The 25,226-nt window shown below is 53.3% G+C and overlaps 1 protein-coding gene across 2 annotated transcripts in view; it reads right to left on the minus strand.

Moving 5' to 3' along the window:
* Window positions 1-25,226, minus strand: part of PCSK6 (proprotein convertase subtilisin/kexin type 6) — a 169,440-nt gene that overhangs the window by 123,798 nt on the left and 20,416 nt on the right. For both annotated transcript variants that reach the window (XM_008269785.4, XM_051822269.3), the window contains exon 2: window positions 4,391-4,495. In XM_008269785.4, coding sequence (XP_008268007.2) covers window positions 4,391-4,495 — 105 coding nt within the window. The remainder of the gene's footprint in view (window positions 1-4,390; window positions 4,496-25,226) is intronic.

A 25,226-nucleotide genomic window follows, 5' to 3' on the forward strand; every position in this document is an offset into this window, starting at 1 on the left:
TCTGATGTCTATTTGCATTTCATGGGGCTACAGCTTTAATGCTTTAATGAGAACTTGGAGAAACAATCAGCCAATCCGTGGGGGCCCAGGCGGGGCTGGGCTAGCTGGGCTGTTTACCTCCCCCCATTTTTCCTGACTGGCAGAGCGCTTTGATAGCAGTCCTGCCAGGAGCTTATTAGGAAACCGCACAAAAGGGGATTTTATTCAAAGACATTTAACTGCCCCAGCCTCTGCCTAGGAAACCTACCCTTCCCTCCGTTGCCTTTCTGGGAACGCCCTGCCCACAGACCCAAGCTCACACACCCAAAACCAAGCCGGTCCGCAGCTGCAGGGGTGGGCAGGTCTGGGGCACGGTGGCACTCAAGCTTTGCCTGGAATCTGCCTCTGCTGCCTGGGCATACGTTCCTCACGCACGCACGGGTCTCTGGTCCTGCTTCTCTGGGTGCTCCCCCGTGCACAGGCCTGCTGGGCTGCTCCCCATCCCCCGCAAGGCCTTGGACCCCGCAGGTGCACAGCTGGTATTTTGAGAAGGCAAGGAAGAGCAGTAGAGTTGAGTCCCTTGGAAAGTTTTGTGGTTCAGTCACCAAGAACAGAGGATGTCGCTACAGCAGATGAAGCCACTGTATCTACTCTAGACCAGGCTGAGGACTCCAGACGCGGGAGGGGCGGGCTGCCTACACCCGGCAGATCACCTACGTGTGTGAAGACAGTGCTGCAGCGACTTCTCTCCCAGCTCAGCATTTTCCCCAGGACGACAGAGCATGGCCACTTTGGACCTCACAGAACCCAGGCCCCTCCATGATCACGCCGCACTCCTTGCCCGGATCACACGTGGATCACACGTGGCGCTCAGCCACGTGCCAGGTCTGCTTGTCCCTCTCCACTTGCCCCACTCTGTGGCAAAGAGCAACTACAATTTGTCTTTGCTCTCCAGAGGAAGAAAACGTACCAGCCCATAGGAAAAACATTTCTTCAAGTCCCATGGTGCAGGCTCAAGTACATATAATCATAACTCTTTATGATTAGATGAGTGATACATTAAAATGCCTAATAAGCACATGGTAATCCCTAAATAAACATTAAATTCCTCTTCCTTGGTATTAAGGAAAAATGCAATTAGCATAATTGGATATCTATCTCTTTGCATCTGTATGTCCATCTATCCATTCCTCACCCACCCATCCCATCCATCCATGTTTCCATCTACCAATCATCCATCCATTCAACTACCCACCCATCCATCCACCCATCCACTCACCACCCATCCATCCATTCAACTACCCACCCATCCATCCACCCATCCACTCACCACCTAGCCATCCATTCAACTACCCACCCATCCATCCACCCATCCACTCACCACCCATCCATCCATTCAACTACCCACCCATCCATCCACCCATCCACTCACCACCCATCCATCCATTCAACTACCCACCCATCCATCCACCCATCCACTCACCACCTAGCCATCCATTCAACTACCCACCCATCCATCCACCCATCCACTCACCACCCATCCATCCATTCAACTACCCACCCATCCATCCACCCATCCATCCATTCAACTACCCACCCATCCATCCACCCATCCACTCACCATCCATCCATCCATTCAACTCCCACCCATCCATCCACCCATCCACTCACCACCCATCCATAACTCATCCACCCACTCATCCATCCATCCATACCTCATCCATCCATCCATCACTCATCCATCCATCCATACCTCATCCATCCATCCATACCTCATCCATCCATCACTCATCCATCCATCCATACCTCATCCATCCATCACTCATCCACCCATCCATCCATCACTCATCCATCCATCACTCATCCACCCATCCATCCATCCATCCATCCATCCCTCATCCATCCATCCATCACTCATCCATCCATCACTCATCCACCCATCCATCACTCATCCATCCATCACTCATCCACCCATCCATCCCTCCATCACTCATCCATCCATCCCTCATCCATCCATCCTTCATCCATCCATCCCTCATCCATCCATCCACCCACCAATTCGCTCTTTCATTCATCCATTCCTCATTCGCCCACCCATCTGTCCACCTTTAAAATGAATTTAGAAACACATTCCAGCCATGTCCGCCTTTTCACAGCCCACTGCCATGAACAAGCTCCCCTGGGACCCATGGAACAATGACCCGGAGGGCGGCAAGGCAAGCAGAGTGCCCTGGGATAAACTTTTCTCCCATCCCCCGGCTTGACCAATGCAGAGGGAGCCATGACTGTCAGTGGAGTATACAAGGGACACCAAGAACCCCTTTTCCATGGAAACCTTACTACAAATGCTCTCTGGGAATAGCTGAAATGGTGTCATGTGCCAGCCAGGGAGCCCAATCTAGCACTGAGCACGTTGCTATCGAGAGAAGATAACTTCTGGGGAGGCACAGTGAGGCTATAGGCTAGGCTACTGCTTGGGATGCCGGAATCTCATACCAGAGCGCCGGCTGCTCCACTTCCAATCCAGCTCTCTGCTAATGCACCTGGAAAGCGGCAGATGAGGGCCCAAGTACCTGAGTCCCCCGCCACCCCAGTGGGAGACCCAGAGGGAGATCCTGGCTCCTGGCTTCAGCTCTGGGCGTTTGGGGAGTGAACCAAAAGAAGGAAATCTCCCTCTCCCTCTCCCCTCTACCTCTGTCACTCTGCCTTTCAACTAACTAAATTAAAAAGTGTTTTTTAAAAGAAAAGATAACTTCCACGCTGTGCTCTAAAACCACGATCTACCAAAGGCCGCCTGATGCGCGAGGGCTGCTACTGCTCCGGACGTGACCTTTGCTTTCTCTCGGGGCAGTCATCCCCTCTGTGACTGTCACATGCTTTTCTCTGGTCTGCTTAATCGTCACCCCCCCCTGTCAGCTCCACTAGCCTTGCTGTGGACAGAGCCAGCCACAAGGCAGATATTCCACAAATACCCATTGAATAGAGGAACTTACTGAAGGCTCACTGGAGCACCTTAATTTTTTAATATTTAAATTTTTAATATTAACCAACCATCTGTTGACTGATAGGTGTCAAACACTAATTTCAAACTTATGTAAGATGTATAATTAACCACTTAACAGATGTGAATTACATTAAACCTTCAAAGGTTAGCATCTGGGGGTGGGGAGGCAGCATTATGATGTAGCAGGTAAAGCTGGTTCAAGTCCCGGCTGCTCCACTTCCAATCCAGCTCCCTGCTAATGTGCCTGGGCAAGCAGCAGAAGATGGCCCAAGTGCTTGGGCCCTTGCACCCACAAGGGAGAGGTCTTCCATCTTCTGGTTCACTCCCCTAATGGCTGTAACTGCTGGAGCTGGGCCGATCTGAAGCCAGGAGCCAGGAGCTTCTTCTGGGTCTCCCACATGCATGCAGGGATCCAAGGACTTGGGCCATCTTCCGCTGTGTTCCCAGGAGTATCTCAGGGAGCTGAATGGGAAATGGAGCAGCCAGGACTAGAACCAGCACCCATATGGGAAGCTGGCATTATAGGCGGTAGCTTTACCCGCTACGCCAGAGTGCCAGCACCTAAAATAAATTTTTGAAACAAACAAACAAAAGATTAGCTTCTTTGCGAGAGTAGGGGTGGAGGTTCAGCCTAGTGGTTAAGATGCCTCTGTCCCAAATCAGAGTACCTGCGTTAGACACCTGGCTCTGGTTCCCGACTCCAACTTCCCGCTAATGCAGGCCCTGTAGGCCGCTGCGATGGCCCAGCTGTCGGGTGCCCGCCACCCATGGAGGAGCCTTGGATTGAGCTCCCAGATCCTGCTTCGATGTGGCCAGCCCCTGCCACTGCAGGCACTTGGAAACACTCAGAGGGTGGGCACTCTATTGTCTCTCTTCTGTCCTCAAATAAATATTTTTTTTAAAAAGGTTAGCCTCTTTTCAAATTTCTGTTTTACATCTCAAAGAGCACATGCATTTTAATGCAAAATAGTTACATTTACTTCCCTGGTTTAAAATGTGCAGCAACTTTTAAGATATGTGTTAAAACAACCACAAAAACATCTGTCTGATTTTGAATTTCATTACTGAAATATTTGCTAGAATTGCCTAGTGTTTTTACTTTATGGATAAGATTCACATATACACCTCTCATAATTACAGTGTATTTTGTTGGTTTTTTAAATATTGCTAGTGCTACCCTAGCATGATTGCTACTCCCAACTAGAGTGAGGAATTCAAACTCTCAATGTGACAAGGGATCTAATATTTGGAGGATGAAGGATTTGGATGGTTTGGTGCATAGCTGCACACCTGCCTTGTCTTATTCAGAGTGGGCAGTGAAAACAAACGTCCATCTCGTACCGCATTAACGTCCACCCTCAGCCATCGGTTGGACCACCAACCCACCCGCTGCGGCCCCGCGGGTACCTGGGGGTCCATTCTGAGGAAGGTGTGAGGGCCTCTGCTACTCAGGGTCGATCTCTTAAAGGTTTTGCTGTGGTAGAAATGGTAGTAGTCCTCCAGGTTGCCAATCTGGAAAAGAAGAAAAATCCATCAGCGACAGCGGGCTGACGGACAGCCTCCTGCACCCCACAGAACGGGCCCGTGCCTTTGAGGTTTAACTTGTCCGGAGAGGAAATACAACCTCCCCGCCCCACCCCCGCCATGCTTCCCACTCAGAGCCCTGCCTGGTTCAGGGTTTATGAATGGGGAAGCCGATCCAGAGCCCCGCCCCCTTGTAGATAAACAGCACGAAGCAACATTTCGCACGAAGAACATTCTTCACCAAACCCTGGGCTGAGTGCGTAACACTCAGAGCCTGGACCACACTGGCCAGGATGCTTCAGACGCGAATTAGTGTTCATTTAGGGACAAGCATCCCCAAAGTAGCTAAGTTAGTGTCAAGTCAGGTCCACACCAAAATATTCCCTTATAAACAAACCCCGTCCTCTCCACCCCATGGGTAAACTGAAATATCTAAGAATGAACACTCGGTCTCAAGTGCAACACGGGAGCCAAAGAAAACACACAGACCCATCTGCTCGGGATTGTGGGACGGTCAGGAGAGAATGGCCCAAGCGCCTGGGGCAAGGGGGAGGGGCGTCCCGCTTTCCCGCCAGGGCCAGTTTGGGGGGACTGGAGGGGAGACTGCAGGGAACCCTGAGAAGCCAGGGGGCCCAGGTGCCAGCCTTCAAGGACCTCGTCGGCTCTGCTGTGGCGCTGACTCGCCCACGTGTCTGAGACACGGCTCCCAGGGGGCTGCTTCTCATGCTAACTCGCACTGGTTGGCAGTCACCATCCTTGAACGTTTTAAGCAAAGATGGGCTCAGTGGGTTTAGTTCTTGTTCATCTGACTGTGCCCACAACCTTATCACGGGCATGCATGTAGAGGAGCAAACGGCACCCGGAGGGCCCGCTACCCTCCCAGAAACATCAGAAATAGCCCCACAGACAAGCAGAGATGACTTGTCCTGGACAGCAGGCACGTGTGCAAACTGCACACATGTGAGATGCACTTCACTCAAACCGTCCACGCCCTCATTTACTACCATTAGTCGTGTGACCATGAGCCAGGATATTCAATCCCTGTGGATCTTGATGCCTTAGCTGTGACAGAGGGGAGACCCTCCTGGAGCTATTTAAGGGCACGCTCCCAACAAGCCCTCGCCTGCCCCCCTCACTCACAGCCATTCTGTCTGCCAGGGTTGACCCAGTAGACCTGACTGGTCCAACAGAGACCTGGATGCTGCTAGAGAAGATACAGCAGGGGCACGGCCGCGTGGGTACCCTGTAGCTCTCCTTCCCAGCAACGCTGGCAACCTGCCTGCCTCCTGGTTTGGGGTTAGAAGACACCCCTGTGTCCGTGAAATAAAGAACCTCTTTTTTCACTTAGGCTGGCCCTAGTGTGTTTCTAATACAACCACAGAGCATCCAATACTGGGACAGCCAGGAGACTCCAAATAGCTATCATCTGTATAATGCCTCTAACCCGCCAGGAGCTCAACAAACAGAGCAGGCATTGGGAGCTGGGACTGTCTCTCGGCCCCTCTCTAAGCTCTCCCATTCCCCTCCCAAGATGATCTGGGTTTTGGCCAAATCTGGGTCTTCACCTAATTCAACCCTTCCCTGCTGGGTGAGCCGGTTTCGCCCTCTCTGGGTCTCAGTTTTCTCCCGACACCGAAGACCATGCTTCCAAGGATCATTTCTATAGTTCGCTCCTGAGACCAACAACGACCACCTTGCAGGGTTGCTCCAAGCTTCAGATGAGACAGACACGTGTGCGAGCCAGCAGGGCACCGGGGAGGTGAAGCCCCTGACAGCTGGGTTTCTGCAACTCAGTCTCAGTTCATTTTCTGCCATCACGAACCTCCTAAGATCGGTCCTCTTTTGCATGGGGCATTTTGATTTCTCCCCTACAGATAAGTCACCTTGCTCATTTCTTCAGCAAAGTTAATTGCCACCTACGCCCAAAGGCTCTGGTCATGGCACAGAGCTGTGTCTCATCACGTGTCTGCCTACAAGCTGCCACCCCCGTCCCTGGGAGACATTACATAAGCTTCGGTCATTCTGGGCGTTCAAGTCAATTCCTAGTCCGAGACACGGAGAACCCAGGAGCTGAATGAAATTTCCTGGCAAAGGAATCGAATTAATTGCAGAGCAGCTGACACTGGGAAGGCCCGTGTCAGGGCGGCCCCTGGAAGCCACCCAAGGAGGCATCGGGCCTTTGGGTGGCTGAGCCAGGCCAGAGGCGGCCACCCTTCCCCTGGAAGCCGATCCCAACGCTGTCCAGCCCCTGGATCGGGACAGCCAGGACCATTCTCAGAAATGGCTCACGGGGTCTGAGCTGAAGGGAGCCGTTCTTCCCCTTAAACAATCCAGGAAAGGAACAGATGGTCTCGTCCCCAGAGAGTGAACCAGGCAAACCGCATCTGGGGACAGGACTGGCCAGCTCCACATCTGTCGGGATGTACGTCCGGCCCAGGGCAGAGCTGAGGGTCTGGGGAGGGGAGGAGCTGCCCTCCTGCCTTGCAGAGCCCGCTGCTGAAGAAGCTGCAATCATCGCATTACTCTCCTGGAATCACACGGTGGTTGTCCTTCTGTGATTATCCCACATATTTTACTGTTTTCACTGATTCCAATCAGCCCAGTTTCCCCATGCCTCCTCCACGTGTGCAAACTTCCCTCCTGGTTTAAGGCTGAATGCTGCCCCACCCCATGCACGTACACTGACTTAGCCACACCCCACCAAGGGGCACATGGGTAACTTCCACCTGCTGGACGCCGCGTAACACTGCCATGATCGCAGCCCACAATATTCGTACAAGACTCTCCCTTCATCTCTTGAGTAAATTCTCACCTCTGGTTTTGTAAGTTCTACTGGAACACGGCCACACCCACCCACTCACCTGTGCAGCCCCTTCCGGTCTCTCCTCCCCAGTGCTCCCAGTCCCCCGGGCTTCTCACCGACCATCAAATCCAGAGACGCCCTCCCCCAATCTGGGAAGCAGCTCCCTCAGATCTGAGTGCTTTCAAGAGGAAAGAGGAGTCGCCGGGCTTGGCCAGGGTCACCTGGGGGATGTGGCCGCTGGCCTGGGAAACGAGGGATACCTGTCCGCCCTCTGGCCCTGACTCACAGGTTGGTATTTATGGGAAAGAGCCACAGAGACGGCCCCATACCACGGATGAGGAGACTGAGGCCAGGTTCAGTTCAAAGTCACAAGGTACAAGCCAGTAGTCTCCTCACTGTGCCTGCAGAAGAGCGAGTGACAACATTCGATACCACACGACATACAGGGGCACAAAATAGTCTGAGATGATTGCTATACTTCTGGTATGTATATACACACACACACACACACACACTTCGAGGTCAGAATGGCAGGGGCTGGACTCCTAAGGCAGCCCACCCCTACCTCTGTGTGTGTGTTCCAACACCCACAGTGGGTCCTGGGACCTTCCCACAGTCCCAGCCCTGGGTGTCCTGGGCTTACTTCTATGCATACACACCCATGGTAGAGTTTAGCTTAAATCAGGTGCAATAATAAAATGGAACCATTGTAACACTACGCCGTAATAAAAGTCTGTTGGCGTTTTTACATTATTTCTCTCTGGAACTTTCCACTTCATATTTTCAGACTGTGACCGGCCTCACATAACGAGACCATGGAAGGAACGAAACCATCACAGTAGCTGCTCCTCCCAGCTCGGCCGCCGTCCCCCGGCTGTGGCTTGGAGTGGCGTCTACACAGGTGGCGGCCGCTGCTCTGCATCCCACTTCTCAAACCAGGGTCTGAGCAGCCTACTAGCTTCCAGGGGACACCGCTGCTGGCCACCATGGTGGCCCCCATCTCCCTGGACGCTGCCTGGCCCTGCCCCACCCCCCCTTCCCAGACCCCCATCTGCTCCTCGTCAATGAATCCGGTCTAGGAGGCATTGTTTGTCAAAGTTACAACATGAAGTTCCAATATGCACTTCTGCTCTGTCGTGCCCAGGGTTAATTGGAGCCAGCCTCTTTGTGCTTTGTCAACAAACCACTCGCTCAGCATGGGATGTTCACGTCTCTCCCCGCTGATACGTCATCGTACACACTGCTTGGTAAGGCCGGTATCATCATTAAGGTCACCTTGAAAAGCCTCGGCAATTGTTCTCAAGCAGAACTTGGAAGAATCGACATGGAAGCACCCAGAGTCGAAGGTGGTTTAATGCCCTTGAACCGGACATTCAGATGACGGGGATACTGCAGAAAGTTTGTGATAAACGGAATTAAAAGGAGTTTATTTTGGTGCAAAACTCCATGCACATGCATTTTCATGAACTTTCTGAAGACCACACGGTATCCAACGTGGAAGGCACAGACCGGTGTCGAGTTGGCGAGAAACAGAACGCGCCCCCTTCCTCTCCTGTGCCCGCTGAAGTCCCCAGCCTCCACTGAGCGCGCCCAGCTCCCAGCTCCCAGAGCTGCTGACGCTCTTCCCCATGCCGAGTCCAGCTACGGGGCGCACCCTCACAACAGCCTCAGAGACAGCTACTGTGATGGACACAGGCGGTGCTCAGTGCCCGGGTCCCAGACGGGTGCTGCTGGATCAAACCCATACCCCTGGAGGGTGCGGACACCCACAGCTCGAAGCTATAGCTCGGTCACTGCCGTGGGCTCTCGACAGTCAGCACACACAGTGAACACAGGCTGTCCGAGGCTGCTTGCTGCTGCCATTTTTACAGTAAACTCGTTTTTAGGGTCGGAGGAGCACACCCTAAATAAGGATGAAAAGTCGAGTAGGGCAAACCCAGCAGCAGAAACACGGGCGCCTGTGGTCACGCGTTGCGTTTACACCAGTGTCTCCCATGCCGGACTCAACAGCGTCACCATCACTAGGCGACAGCAAGTTCTCATCATATACGCACTTGGTGGCTGAAATGCCATGACATGACATGGCAGTGTGTGTATTCAGGCGTGTGTGTGCACACATATGTACATGTGCTGGTATATATAGGCATGTATGTATGTATTCAGATGTGTGTGAGTATAAAACAGCCATGAGGACACGTATATGGTCATGTATGTACATACAGGTATGAGTATATGTATCCAGAGGTGTGCGTGTGTGAGAAACATGTACACATATGGTTGTGTGTGTGTACAGACATGCATGTGTTTATATATACATGCATATATACTAAGGTGTGTGTGTGAGAGAGAGAGGGCGTGAGTCTGGATATATGGCTGGCTCTGTGTGTGCACGTGAGTGTACAGACACGCAGGTGTTTGTATATACAGGCATGGATATATGTACTCAGGTGTGTGTGTGTGTGAGTGTACACACAGGTGTTTGCACATACATCCATGAGGATATGTACTCAGTTATGTGTGTTTGAGTCGATGTATGGCTGAGTGTGTAATGTGTGTGCATGTGAGTGTACAGACACGCAGGTGTTTGCATACACAGGCATGAGTGTATGTACTCAGGTGTGTGTGTGTGTGAGTGTACACACAGGTGTTTGCACATACATCCATGAGGATATGTACTCAGTTATGTGTGTTTGAGTCGATGTATGGCTGAGTGTGTAATGTGTGTGCATGTGAGTGTACAGACACGCAGGTGTTTGCATACACAGCCATGGGTATACGTACTCAGGTGTGTGTGTGTGTGTGTGTGTGAGTGCGGTATATGTCTGGGTGTATGTGCGTGTACTTTCACAAAGCCGTAAACCGACGGCTCTGAAGCACCACCAGGCAAGTCCTTGGTTCTCCCACCGCCCTCAGGCACAAGCTAACTCCTCCCGGGGCCACTGCCAGGCTCCACTCCTCAGAGCGCTTGGATCCGGGGCTCCCCACCTCAGAGCAGGTCAGAACGCAGGGCGGGCCTGACCGCTGAGGTCTGGGCGGCAGCTGGGACGTGGATTCGCAGCCTTTCCCCAGGAGGGGCTGAGCCAGCCCAGGGCGGAGGCGGCAGAGCACTGGCCTCTCTCAGGAGTCGGCTCTTCTGGACCAGCACAAGGCCCATCCTCCCGCCTGGGCTCTGGCCATCGTAGGCAGAAAGCATGGGCACACCAAGGTCTCCACAGCTGGCGCAGGCCTTCCTCACCCGCACTGCTCTCCTGTGGGGATGGTAAGTGAGGGACGTACCCCTCGCTCACTGTTTCTGACCCCAGCAGCACTGATGCCTCTATTCTCTCTTTAACCATCACTTTGGCTTTCACCGCCTCCACGAAGCCCTCAGAGAGCGCTTCCCAAGTGGTAACTGTACTCTCCTCCCAGAGGACATAAGTCATCTGTTAGTCCTCAGAGCCTGGCAGCCTGCAGTACTCAGGACCTCTCAAAACTGGTGAAAGCAACAGAGTTCTGGCCCCCAGCACCACTGGATGGACACAGGTGCCTTTCCCACTCCGCTCGCACACAGGGCCCAGTGCTGCGTTAGTCTTGCCTGTCGGCCTTCTGGTCCCTATCCCAGGACAGTTCAGAGGCCACGGGCAGACCACCCCCTCCCCCGTTGTGTGGGACCCCATCTCCAGCCTCTCTGAAGATATAAGGCAGGCAGCACAGGGCTCTGCACTGCACCCTTGGCCAGCACGCCCGGCCGGCCACAGAGAGGAAGGCACTGGGGCCCGCAGGTGGGGATGGACGAGAGTAAACAACTCGCAAAGCCAAACAAGGCCGAGGGGAAGCCCAGGCCAGGTGTCCACAGGAGGAGCCATTCTTGTCATGTTTTCTCTTTAAAGGGAGAGAGTAGCCGGCTTCTGCCCTCCATGCTGCTTTCTGCAGAGCAGGTGCGGGGGTGACGGATCTGGGCGGGGGCTGTCCGAGGGGCTCACGCTGCCTTCTTGAGCAGAAAGCAAACAATCAGCATTAGGCTGGAGGAGGAGCCCGCAGGCACGCGGCCCTGCGTCCACCCCAAGTGACAATCAGAGGGTTCCAAGGGCCCGCCCATGAGCGCTCCAGTGGACATGACTCCAGATGCAGGTGCAAGCCTGTCGGGCCTCGAGCTGGCAAGTGGGGCTTGGGCGGAGGCAGGGCTGGCTACGCGTGCACTCTGGAACGCAGGCTCGGAACACGACAGCCTGCCTCCCCAGGCCAGGGCGGCGAAATCCTGACGAGCAGCCACAGAACGTCACAGTTCAAGGTCTGCTCCCAGTCCATGCACTCAGTAGCTGCGCCCGCCAGTCTTCTAAGGGCCTCCACATCGGAGAGGCACGCTCGCTTGAGCTCTGTTATATAATGTGATCGACCCCAGTTGGTCTGCTTAAGGAAAACATAACTAATTAGAGCCTATAAAAACCTACACACCAAATTAGTTCTGTATTGCTCCAGTGAGTTCCGCCCCCCAAAAAAGTCTTAAACCTCGATGGCCACCAAGCCTATATTTAGCCAGCGCTGGGTTACCTGGTATTTATAATTAAGGAAGCCCAGAGAGAGAGGGAGAGAGAATGGACATTTTGTTGTTATTTTTTTTCAAGCAGGTTTTAAAAAGTGCTTCCTATTTCGGTCACATACACACACAGCAACATTCGGTTACTGCAGTAATTGCGATGCTGACCCCGGCGAGGATGACTGCACAACTGCCCGGTCTCTTAAAATTACTTTCTTCATCACGTACCCACCCGAACGGTGCAATTAAGCAGCTCGACTTCCTACAAATTCCTGAAAGTCATTAATTTTTACTTAGTAGACTTCATCCCCTCTTCCCATAAGTCACCCAACCTAGCGGCGTGACCTCTGCTGAGGGTGCCTGCCTTACCCACACAGCGTCAGCCGAGACGTCCGACGTCCACAAAAATCCAGCCATCTTACTTTGAAGATCTCTATTTTAAATCACTTACTAGGTAAAGGTTTCTTTGCAGCTGTCTGGAGTGAGACATCTCACCAGATTCCTAAATCCAATACCCCTAATCCTCCGCCTTGTGGCGCCGGCACACCGGTTCTAGTCCCGGTCGGGGCGCCGGATTCTGTCCCGGTTGCCCCTCTTCCAGGCCAGCTCTCTGCTGTGGCCAGGGAGTGCAGTGGAGGATGGCCCAAGTCCTTGGGCCCTGCACCCCATGGGAGACCAGGATAAGCACCTGGCTCCTGCCATCGGATCAGCGTGGTGCGCCGGCCGCAGCGCCGGCCGGCCATTGGAGGGTGAACCAACGGCAAAGGAAGACCTTTCTCTCTGTCTCTCTCTCTCACTGTCCACTCTGCCTGTCAAAAAAAAAAAAAAAAAAAAGAATTCGTTCATTCATGCTTTGCCTGTTTACACATAAAGTATAGGGTGGGTGTTAAACTGCTACTGGGGATGCCCACATCCCATACTCAAGGGCCTGGTTCAAGGTCCAGCTGCTCTGCTTCCAATCCAGCTTCCCGCTGATGTGCCTGGGAAGCAGCAGGTGACAGTCCAAGCGCTTGGGTTCCTACCACCCACAGGGATACCTGGATAGAGTTTGGGGCTCTATCAGCTTTGTGAGCATTTGGGGAGTGAATCAGTAGATAAACGCTCACTCCTGCTCGCTCTCTCTCTCTCTCTCTCTCTCTCTCTGCCTTTGAAATAAACAAGTAACTTTTTTTAAGAAAAAAGAGTATGAAAACCTCCTCTTATGAAAAATACCACTCTAAAGGCACCACAAAGGGCAGAGGGTGGCATGTGTGGGAAGGGACAAGCAGGGGACCTGGAGTGGCCCAGAAGAGAGCATCACTGGAGCCAGCCCACTCTGGGAGTCAGAATGCAAGCAGATGGGGAGGGAGCTCGCCGGGGGCAGGTGCAGCCGGAGGCAGGGCGGGCCAGTGACCCGCAGGGAGGCTGCTCAGTGCGCTCACACACCAGGAGCACCCGGAACAGGCTCCTCACTGTAGAGAAGACAGGGCTACAGGGAAGGCGGCACCCAGAAAGGACCTGGTGGAGTCAGAAGAATCAGGAATCCGGGTCCAACCACAGTTTTCAACCGCGAGTGTGCATGCATGTGTCTGCATGTGTGCATGCGTGTGTGCGCATGTGTGTCTCAAACGCGGTGGGGGTACAGACACACAGTCCCCCTCTCCCCTCCCAAGCAGTCCTGGAAGCAGCAAAATCCCCACAGTGATGAGCCCGAGAGCCCACATCTTGGCCTCCGAAACACCCTTTGCGGTACTGAACAGAACCAAACCCGGCATGAGGGCAGGGACACTGCAAAAGGAACCTGTAAGACTGCGTTAGGGCAGAAAGCAGGAAACTGCTCAGAGAACATGGAGACAGCTTCCAAAAGACACAGGAGCCCGGCTGGCGGGGACAAGGTGAACATCAAAACAAATACCTGTGCTAGTAGGACCATCCATCGACTTAAAGAGGAAGCCATGGTTCCTGAGCAGTGTAACTGGACCAACAAGAAACCCAAAGTTTTATAGGAGTATTTGGGTATTTCTAGAGTTTCAACGTAACTCTCCACAAAAATACTAATTATAAAAGCAAAAAACAAACAAACAAAACCACAGTGCACATCCCAGCAAGCAAAGGGACCGGCTTTGTGGCACAGCAGGTTAAGCTGCTGCCTGCAGTGCTGGCATCCCACATGGACTCTGGTTCGAGTCCCGGCTGCTCCACGCCCGAGAAAGCAGTGGAAGATGGCCCAAGTGCTCGGCCCCTGGGGACCCAGGTGGAGTTCTAGGCTCTAGGCTTCCACCTGCTCAGCCCTGGTCATCAGAGCCTTTTGGGAGGTGAACCAGCAGATGGAAGACCCTCTGTCTCTCCCTCTCTCCCTCTCTGTAACTCTGCCTTTCAAAAATACTTATAAGAACCTGGTAAAAAAAAAAAAAAAAAGTCACTTTAATCAAGCCATCAGGATGAACATCCCCAGTGAGGGAACGAACTGAAGCTGAGGTCACAGGTCGGGTGCCGCAGGAACAGAGCACTGCCTTGGGTGAGGCTCGCATCAGGGTGCACCACCCAGCCTCGCGGACAAGCCCCACACAAGAACACCGAGGTCCCAGAAGTCACGGCAAGGCTGCAGAAGCCTCCAGACCCAAGCAACCTCCCTCCTGAAGCCACACCCGTGCCTGGGGCTGAGCCTGGGGCTTGATGTGTTCTTCCTGGTGGATCTTGTGCATTCATTTTTAGTTTAGGAAACATCGCACTCACAAGCTGTTCATCTTGATTACTGAGTCTCTGGCATCCCATTCTACTTTATACTCAACGTGTGCACAAGCCTTGCCTTACACAGACACACGCCCACTAAAGAGACCTGCAGACCCAATGGAACCTGACTCTGAACACGCCCCTGCCCTGCCAACGCCACTGCTGGGCACCCCGGGAAAGCGCATGGGTGAGGCCGGGAGGGTGGGGAACAGCTGGCGGCCACACCCTGGGTTCTGTGGAGCTGCACCTCCAGATGGCCAGGGCTGCTGGGGCCAGGCCAGCAACACTCGCTCCAGGGCTCAGAGCCCGTACTGTGCTTTTCTGTAAGTTTGTGGTTGCTTTAAGAACTTCTGCAAAAAACTGTAACAGCAAAAACATAAGACCACCAGACTTCCCAGTGCCCTTTCCCAAATAAAGCTTAAACAGTCCACGATCTAGAATCATAAACCCCGTGTCGCATCGGCTCCCGGAGCCACTGCGAGAGCATCTTCCTCCAACTCCATGTTGCAAACCACCGACGGGTTTTAGGCTCATCCCACCTCTCCTTCCTGCCGTCAAGGCAGACCCTCGGAGGCCCAGGAACTGGTTTGCAGGAGAGCCAGAAGCAGGTGGGGTTGATTCCTGGAGCAGGTGACCTCAGAGGTAGGGACACAGCTGGAGGCAGGGCAGGGACCTCCGCCCCGAGGCTCCCCGCCACGTGGCTGATTGGATGGTAAGGGCAGGGGCTGGTGTCGTAGTGCAGCAGCTTAAGGTGCCCCACCACCACCATTGCTAGCATCCTGTGTGAGTGCTGGTTCAAGTCCCAGCTGCTTACTTCTGATCCAGCTCCATGCCAAAGTGCCTGGGAAGGCAGCCTGCCACCCACAGGGGAGACCTGGATGGAATTCTAGGCTCCTGGCTTTGGCCATCTGCGGAGTGTACCAGCAGATAGAAGATCTCTCTCTCTGTCTCACTCTCTCTCTCCAACTCTGCCTTTCAAATAAATTTTATATACATATATATATAAATGACGGTAAGGATATGTTTGTGCTATGTGTCCCTGCTAACTCCCCTGTGAGAGAGCAATCCCAATGCCTGCATCCTGGACAGGGACCCCACAGTGGGGAAGAAGGGGGCCAGGAACCCAGACAGCTGGACCTCCTGAAGTCTGCCACAGAATCTGGTGCTCAGGCATTGCAGGAGTTCTTATACAGGGGCCCATGGACTTGGGCCATCTAACACTGCTTTCCCAGGCCACAGCAGAGAGCTGGACCGGAAGTGGAGCAGCCAGGATTTGAACCGGTACCCATATGGGATGCTGGCACTGCAGGCAGTGGCCTTACCCGCTATGCCACAGCGCCAGCCCCAAGAGGAGCTCTTATTTTAAATGCTACCAGTGATGTGCAGCCTGCCCAAAACACACCCACAGGTTGCAGGTGGCTTGTTGTCCTTGGACCGGGAATGTAGACGCTGGGTTCAGACTGTCCTGATCCAGGAGGCCGGCTGGGTATGGAAGGAGGAGGAGGACACCTTAGCCTCAAAAAGTCTCATCTGAAAAACTCGCCAGGGAGGAGATGCTACAGCCGAGGCCAGATCTGCTCTCAGGAAGACAAAGTGAGTCTGTGATGCCAGCAGCAATGGCCACCCCCAGCCCACCTGGCCAGGCTGGCTGCGCCTTGGACCAAGAGTAAGCCCACCCTGAGTACCCTAGGGGGTGGGGTGGGGCCCAGCGGCTGCTCTCTGGGGCTGTGAGGCACAGGAAGGTCATATTGGAGGAGGCTGCAAGGTTTAAAAAAAAAAGGCAAAACACAAAAACCAGGATTTTGTTTTTATGAAAGAAATATTGGAAATTTAAACTTTAATATCTAAGACATTCTCACTGAAGAGCAGTTATCCTAAGGGAAATTAAACTGTATTTTAAAGAAATTAATTCCCCAAATTTTCACTTTCAAAATAAATCCCTGTGGCCAGCATGGTGGTGCAATGAGTAAGCTACTGCTTACAACGCCTGCATCCCATTATCAGAGCGCCAGTTTGAGTCCTGGCTGCTCCACTTCCAATGCAGCTCCCTGCTAAGGCACCTGGGAAGGCAGCAGGTGATGGGCCAAGTGCTTGGGCCCCAGACACATGTGGGACACCAGGATGAAGCTCCTGGCTCCTTGCTTCTGGCTTCGGCCTGGCCCAGCCCTGGCTGGTGCAGAGAGAACCGGTGGATGGAAGATCTCCCTCTCTGTGTCACTCTGCCTTTCAAAGAAATAAATAAACACTTGCTATAAATAGCAAAAGTGAAAGCAGCGATGAGACACCTGTGCACCCATGCTCATCACTGTGTTATTCACAGCTGCCCGGGGGGAAAAGCCACGCTAGGCTTCAGTGATGGCTGGGTGGATGCAATGGTTTTATTTTATCTACCCCGAAACTCACCTGGACTTTGATGCCATTGGGGCGGGGCTGGGAGGTGAAGCTTCTAGGGATGCACCCATCTCTGCAGGCTTCTCACTCACTCCAAGAGCAGGCTGTGCAAAGCCAAGTCCACCCCGGCACCCTGCCTCCTCCCCAGGCGCCCGCCTGCCCGCCTGCTTTCTGCCACGCGCTGGTGCTACCAGAGGCCCCCCTCCACACAGCAGCCCCCCAGTCCCAGATTTCCCAGCCTCTGGTGTTCTGTGATGGCAGCAGGAGGTGGGCGAGCCGGCGCATAAGCGACAGGTGATCTGTGAGTGGAATACCACCGAGCCTGACAAAGCAAGCGACAGTGACGCCTGCTGTGACACAGAGGAGCCCTGAGGATGTCTGGAAGGAAGCCAGCCATGAGACAAACCTTTTTTTTTTTTTTTTTTTTTTTTTTTTTGACAGGCAGAGTTAGACAGTGAGAGAGAGAGAGAGACAGAGAGAAAGGTCTTCCTTTTGCCATTGGTTCACCCCCAAGATGGCCGCTGCGGCCGGTGCACTGCGCTGATCCAAAGCCAGGAACCAGGTGCTTCTTCCTGGTCTCCCGTGGGGTGCAGGGCCCAAGCACTTGGGCCATCCTCCACTGCCTTCCCACGCCACAGCAGAGAGCTGGCTTGGAAGAGGGGCAACCGGGACAGAATCTGGCGCCCCAACCGGGCTAGAACCCGGGGTGCCGGCACCACAGGCAGAGGATTAGCCAAGTGAGCCGCGGCGCCGGCCCTAGACAAACTTGTGATTCCACTCAAGTATGCAGTCACATTCACAAAAGACAGAAAGTAGCACAGGCTTGGGTGCAGGCCAGGAGGGAGACACCTGTGCCCTCCATTGCAACTACTGGGCTTGATCCTGTGTTCGGGCTCCTGGCTCCAACTTCCTGCCAAGGCAGACCCTGCAGGCCAGGCGATGGCTCAAGTCCCTGGGAGACCTGGATTCCGGTGCCAGCCCACAGGCAGCCATGGTAGGCAGTTGGGAGTGGAGCTCTGGCAGTCTCCTCCGATCTCTGATCTTCACTTCTCTCTGCCCCTCAAATAAACAAGAAACCATGAAAAGAGCTCTGCTGGCCAACGGGACCCTCGCTGCAAGCCGCCGAGCTGGAGTCGGCGCACGGGGTGGAGTCGGCGCACGCGCAGTCGCCTCTGCCCCGGAGGCTTCTACTCTCTCGGGGTAGAAGCTGCCGCAGCTTTCTCCCCAGCTCTTTCACGGTGACATTCACAGTTCATAGAACGCTTGCCAATAAATGATTGACAGAGCTGCCACAAACAAAGGAACAGACTTAGACATGAGAAGGAAGCCCCGGGAGGAAACAGGAGGAAACAGAGCAGCCCCATCCCACTGCCCTCTCCCGGCCACCCACGATGTGCCAAGACAATGCACGCACGGCCACCTGCAGAGCAGGCACCCGGGCAGACCCAGCCAAGGGCCCTCGCCCGCGGGAGCCTCCTCCCTGACCGCTGGGCGACTCCGGCCCTGTCCTGCCCAGAGCCACCGCAGGTCCTGCAAGCAGGTGTTTCAGCCAGGGACGGGTCTCCACATGGGAGATCCCGCACTCCGAGGGCACAGCCGGGAGCAACAATCTGCCCTAAACACATCCTGAGATCAAGACAGGGGCCCGCATTCCTGGGCTTGCAAGAACGGCAGGGCGGGGCCCGGGTGAGGGCACAGGAGGGGGCAGGGGCAGCGAGGAGGGGACACCTGGCCTCACCTCGCATGGACCGCACAGGAAACTCCTGGCAGCCAGACTGCTCAGACCTGAATCCAGCTCCTCTGGGGTTTAATCAAAGAGGCACTGTGGCACGATCTCTAATGTCCCTTTGCATGCAACGGAATAACTGGACCCCACGACCAAGGCTGCTGCAGGAGGACTGAGGCGGGACATGGGTGGACTGCCCAGCTCAGGGCCGCGTGCACAGAGGCTGCTCCTCACGTGGCTTTCCTTGTGTTATTTCTTCAAGAAAGGGACAAGGGTGCCTGTCACTTCAGGACTATAATAGAGTTAGCTACAAAGTTAGATAACATCTCATTTGCCTTCAGGTTTCAATTAAAAGCCAGTGGGCTTCCTTATCTGTGGTTCCTGGAGAAATAATGGCACCTAGACCAAGGCAGGAAGGGAGGAGCCTGCCGGCCAGGCCTGCACTGGGGGGCGGGTCGTGCAGGGTGGGGGGGAGCAGAGCTTGTCCCGGCGCATGAAGGGGTGGGGGTGGCAATGCTGCACCCACCTAGGGGGCAGGCCCGGCCCCACGTCTGGCACTCAGCTGCGTTTCCCAGTTCCCCGGAGCCCACTTATTTCTCATCCATTTATTTTCACAAACTCTCCTGAGGGGAGCTTGCAGGGTATGTCTGGTCCCAGGCTGGAGCGTTTCTGAAGCCCCAGACTTGATTCTGCACGATGCATCCCTTGCCTGCCTCAGCTCTTGGCTCACAAGTCCGGAGAGACAGATTCAATCCAACCAGAGACGTGCTCCCTGGCTGCTGCCCTCCAGGTCCTACCTGACGCCCGCGCACCACCTCCTTGGCTGACAGCTGCCGTCTCCAATGTCCTCACTGACCAAGGCTCACGGTGCAGGCTGCCCTGCCCCGGAGTCGAAGACCCCAGGGCCACCTTCCTCGCAGCCCCGGGGTTTGGACCGGCCTGTGCATCACAGCACCATGCCAAGGACCCCTTGTATGCCTCCTGCTCACTGGGCCATCTGTCCTCACTGCCTTCCACTCTAAGAGCCCTGCCTCCCCTGGCCCAGTGCCCATGGAACCCCCAGATGTAGCCCCCATCTGCTCCTGACTCCCCAGTCCTCACCCAGCCTCCCCACTGGCTACTCCTATCACACCCTCAGGAATCCCCTGGGGTGGGGGTGGGGAAGAAAGCCACAGACAGAGAAAGAAAACCCTCCCTGACAACGCTTTGATAAACAGCCCCTGTCTGGCTTTCTCAGGCCTGCTGCCCAGGTGAGATTCCGTGGTCTCCCCTTCACCCTTAGAAAGTCCGGGGCTGTGCAGCAAGGCCCTGCCAGGCCCCCACGGCTCTCAGATCTCCCCTGAGGCTCCTGCTCCCATGTGCACACTGCCTGCTGCGGTCACTCGAACCCCTCCCCATGCTCCTCAGTGCCATTGTCAACAAATCCACCTCGGCCAATGCCACTTTGCAAGGGCTGGCGTTATGGTGCAGCGGGTTAAGTCTCCACTTGCAGTGCCGGCATCCCATACTGGAGCGCCGTTTCAAGGCCTGACCTCTCTACTTCTGATCCAGCTTCCTGCCCGGGAAAGCAGCAGAAGATGGCCCACATACCTGGGCTTCTGCCACCCACATGGAAGACCTAGCTAGAACTCCTGGCCCACCAGGGATGGCGCTGTAGTGCAGCAGGTTAAAGCCCCAGCCTGGGGCGCCGGCATCCCATATGGGCACCGGTTTGAGTCCCAGCTGCTCCTCTTCCAATCCAGCTCTCTGCTATGGACTGGGAAAGCAGTAGAAGATGGCCCAAGTCCTTGGGCCCCTGCAGCTGTGTGGGAGACCTGGAAGAAGCTCCTGGCTCCTGGTTTGGATCAGCTCAGCTCTGGCCACCGCGGTCATCTGGGGAGTGAACCAGCAGAATGGAAGACCTCTCTCTCTCTGCCTCTTACTTCTCTGTAACTCCTCTTTCAAACTAAATAAGATAATTTAAAAAAAAAAAAAAAAAAAAAACCTCCTGGCCCAGCCCTGGCTGTTGCAACCATTTCAGGAGTGAACCAGAGGATGGAAGATCCTCTCTGTGTCTCTCCCTCTCTATCACTCTCAAATAAATAAATCCTAAAAGAAAAAAAATACTACTTTGCCACCAAAGTAATGACCCTCCCGATACCTTGATTTTCTCCCCACCCCCTCCTATGCCAGTTGCCATGATCACCTACTCAGCCAAGCCCCCCACACCAAAGCCCCACCACCACCAGGTCTCATGGCAGCCTTGTCAGCACCTGCCCCTTGGTCCATCCCACTCCACCTGCTCCTTCAGTTCAGCGTGGTCCCTTTTGGGAGCTGTGTCAATCAGCTTCTCCTAACGCCCTCCCCTCTGCACCCTTGCTTTCCTGGTCCTCCCATAATGGGCCATCCTGAGACACAGCGACACTGGCTCCCTCTCAGCGGCCACACAGAGCCCTCACAGCCCAGCCCCTCAGCAGCCTCCTCTGTGGATCTTGCCTCATCACCTCTCAGACAACTCTCTCCTGTGCCCTCCCAAGAGGGGCCTCCCCCCTGGGCAGCCTAACCTCCCTCTGCGCTCTCCCCAGAGGCTGCTCCACTCCTCCCACCCTCCTCCTGCTGTGTTAATGCTGCTCCCTCCGCCCAGGCCCTTCCCTGCCTTTACCACGTCCTCACGCACCAGGGCCAGCCCAGTACTTGCTCCTCCTAACCAGTACCCTGATCCCAGGGCCCACAGGGCTACCTCAACAACAGGGGGTCACCAGGACCACAGCCAAGGGCAGGGACGGGACGGGAGCCGCTCCGTCCAGGCCTGCTGTGCACCCAGGACAGGGAACAGCATCCTCCCCCGAGGACACAGGCTTGGTTTCCAAAGACCGAGCCAGCACCAGGATTCCAGGCAAACGCCCCAAAAGCCAAAGAACTGATGTCTGAGGCAGCGATGCAATTAAGCTACAGGTCATGCACACAAAGAGAACTGTAAATGCCACACTTCTGAGCAAATGCAGTCACTAACATAACTCGTAACTCAGGGTCCAAGATAATAGCACAGAGGGTTTCAAAACAGGACCGGGGTATCACAGAAACGCTCCTCAGGACAGCTCAGGGTAGGGGGGACCCAGACCCCAGGGCTTCCATCAGAAGGGGCAGTGCTGGCCAGCCAGGAGATTAAGCGGCCAACGAAAAAGTGACAGGGATGGGCAAAGGGGATGGCAGAGTGAGGAGCGGGGTTCTACAAAACAGAAAGTAAATCTGCACCAATAGAGAAAACAAAGTTAAGATTTATATATTTATTTGAAAGGCAGAGAGAGAGAGAAAGAGAGAGAGAGAGAGAGAGAGAGAGAGAGAGATCATCTGCTGGTTTACTTCTTAAATGGTTGTAATGGCCAGGGCTGGGCCAGGCTGAAGCCAGGAGTCAGGAGCTCCATCCAGGTCTCCCACATAGGTGACAAGGACCCAAGGACTTAGGCCATCTTGCACTGCTCTCCCAGGCATGTTAGCAGGGAGCTGGATTGCAATTAGAATAGCCAGGACTCCAACCTAGGCTCATGGGATACTGGCATTGAAGACGGCAGCTTAACCAGCCGTGCCACAATGCCAGCCCTAGGAGAGAAACTTTAGAAGCCAGAAGCAGTTCTTCAAGAATCTAGCCAGAGGGGCAGGGATTTCATGCCGTGGTTAAGATGCCACTTGGGCCACCTGCCTCCAACAGCAGAGTGCCTGGCTCTGAGCCACAGCTCTGCTCCCAGTTCCAGCCTCCAGAGAATGTGTACCCTGCGAGGCAGCAGGTGACAGCTCAAGTAGTCGAGTCCCTGACCCCATCTGTTCACTCCACTGGGCTCCTGGTTTTTCCCTGACCCAGCATCTGACGTTGTGATCATCTGGAGAGTGAACCTGCAGTTGGGAGACCTGTGTCTGCTGTCTCTCTGCCTTTCAAACAAATAACTGAAATAAAAAGCATTAAAAAAAAAAATCTCATCCTAGTTGAAAAAAATAAAAACCAACAAGAGAAAAAACCCCATCGCAACATTGATAAAAACAGAGAAAGCAGAGAAGTAAAATTTTAAGTCAAGAGAGAGGTAACCACAGATAACACAGAGATTTAAAGAATAAGTTGCCATTGCCAACAGTAATATATTTGAAAACTTAGACAACATGAGCAAATTCCTAGAAAATTCTTACTTGTGAAAATGAAGAAAAAATACTTATAGGACTAGTCAGACTTTCTCCTAAGGAAACCGAAGCAGTAGTTAAATGCCTCTCTCTCACACAAATCAGGCCTAGACAGTTTTACAAGTAAGCACTACCTAAATTTCAAAGAGTAGCTCATTCTCACCTTGTACAAACTCTTCCATAGAAAAGTAAAATTTTATGAAGCTATAATAACTTCAACATTAAAATAGACACGGATGCAGTAAGAAGGGAAAATGACAGGTTCACCTTAGCAATGAATATCGAAACTGGACTCCCAACTAGAATATTAGAAAACCAAACTCAGCAATGAATAAAAAAGATAATCTACAAAGACTGAGGTAAGTTTATTCCAGAAATGAATAATAGTTTAACATTAGAAAATCAACCAATATAATTCATTCCTTGAACAGACTAAAGATGAGGCAGGGGTCGCCGCCTGCAGTGCCGGCATCCCATACGGGCGCAGATTTGAGTCCTGGCTGCTCCACTTCTGATCCAGCTCTCTGCTATGGCCTGAGAAAGCAGTAGAAGATGGCCCAGGCACTTGGGCCCCTACATCCACATGGGAGACCTGGAAGAAGTTCTTGGCTCCTGGCTTGGGATCCGCATAGCTCCGGCCATTGTGGCCACTTAGGGAGTGAATCAGCAGATGGAAGACCTTTCTCTCTGTCTCTCCCTCTCACTGTCTGTAACTCTACTTGTCAAATAAATAAATAAAATCTTTTGTAAAAGGGGAGGGGGAGTTTATAACAAGGAAGCTGGATATGAGGTCAATATTTTTTAAATTGCATTTCTGTCTACTATTAAAAACTGTTAGAAAGATTAAGATATTTCTAGAGTTAACAAAAGATGTATATGTCATATATAGAGAAAACTTCAAATCCTTTATTAATAATTCAAGGAAACTTAAATAAAAAAGAGCTATACCATGTTCATGGATTGGAAGATTCCCCATCTCATAAAGAGATGTCAAATAGATTTATGTATTAAGGAAAACTTCAGTCAAAATCTCAAGGGTTTTTGTGTGTCTGCTTGTTTTATGGAATTTGCCAAATCAATTCAAAGTCAACATGGAAGAACAAAGGGTCAAGAATAGTCTTCGAACACCTACAAAAGAACAAGATTTGCTCAATCAGATTTCAAGGTTGATTATAAAGCCATTGCTAAACCAAAAACTCTAGAGACCCTGGGATGGCTTAAATAAAAAGGTTTATTGAGCCATTACAGATGCTAGCCAGCAAAGTTCCCACAAAGTCCAGCAATAAGGCCAGGTAGCAGTTGACAAAGTGTGTGCCAGACCCTGAGCTAAGAGTACTTTGGGTAAGGAAAGCATAATTTGTTGACACTGAACCTATGCTGGCTACAGATAAGAGGGTTAGATAACACCCAGCAGCCCATAGAAGCACTTCCGGATTGCTGGGGGTTAGAAGTCTGGAAGGTGTGGCCATGATGGGATTACTCCTGATGAAAACTCCGGAATGTTTCCCAGGCTGTTAACTGATTAACTTCTCTTATCTTTCCCCCTCCACCCTGCAGCCTTTGTAATTAAATTTAGGACATGTGAGAATTTCTTCTTTATCACTGCACCACTGCAGTCTGTGAGGCACTGGGTCAGAGACAGACCCATTTAACTCAGGGAACAGAGAAGAGACAGAGCCCAGCAAACACAGCCTTTGGTGGATGACAGCGTCGCGGTGAAAGGCAGCGCTGATTAGCTGACGGTGTGGGAAAGGTAGCTATTCACCGGTGAACAGAAGAGCTAAGTCCCTCCCACACATCCACACACACCCATCTGAGGGAGATGGAGCAGGCAAGGGTGAGAATCAGACTGAAGCCTGCAGAGGAGCAGACAGCAGTGGGCTGGGGCTCCCCTCTTCACGCCTCTTAGTCAACGTTCCAACTTCCTCCACCTGGCTCTGGGCCCCAGGTATCTGAATCACCCCTGCTGGGCTCCTGTTCCCTCCTGCTGTGGGCCGGTTTGGTAAGAGAGGAAGGTGGGGCTGGCCTATTTCCTTCCCTGGCCCCTCCCTACGGGGTCATTCCAGGCCAGGCCAGCTGAGTTTCATCCTGAAGACCCCTGCGCTCTGGGTCCCACAACATTCCTCTCCCCCTTCCTTTCAAAACAAGAGGTAGAAGCAACTGTGCTGTTAACCGACCCATTGACTTCTCTGAACCCTGCACAGGCCTTCGGGAAAAGTCCATCTGCAAACCTCTCTCACAGTGCCCAGGTTGGAGCCTGCACTCTCTTTCTTGCTGAGAGCTTGACTAACAAGTTCCTGCCCCTGCAAGTGTAGAGAGAGAGAGACAGACAGACAGGGACCCACCAGGAGAGAGTCAGGGTAACCACAACAGTTTGGACTATATGGGAATCCACAGCATTCGTGATTAGGCACAGTGATTG

This window comes from Oryctolagus cuniculus, chromosome 12 (assembly GCF_051225735.1).
Source record: "Oryctolagus cuniculus isolate XC-2025 breed Fujian yellow rabbit chromosome 12, ASM5122573v1, whole genome shotgun sequence".
Classification (NCBI taxonomy): domain Eukaryota; kingdom Metazoa; phylum Chordata; class Mammalia; order Lagomorpha; family Leporidae; genus Oryctolagus; species Oryctolagus cuniculus.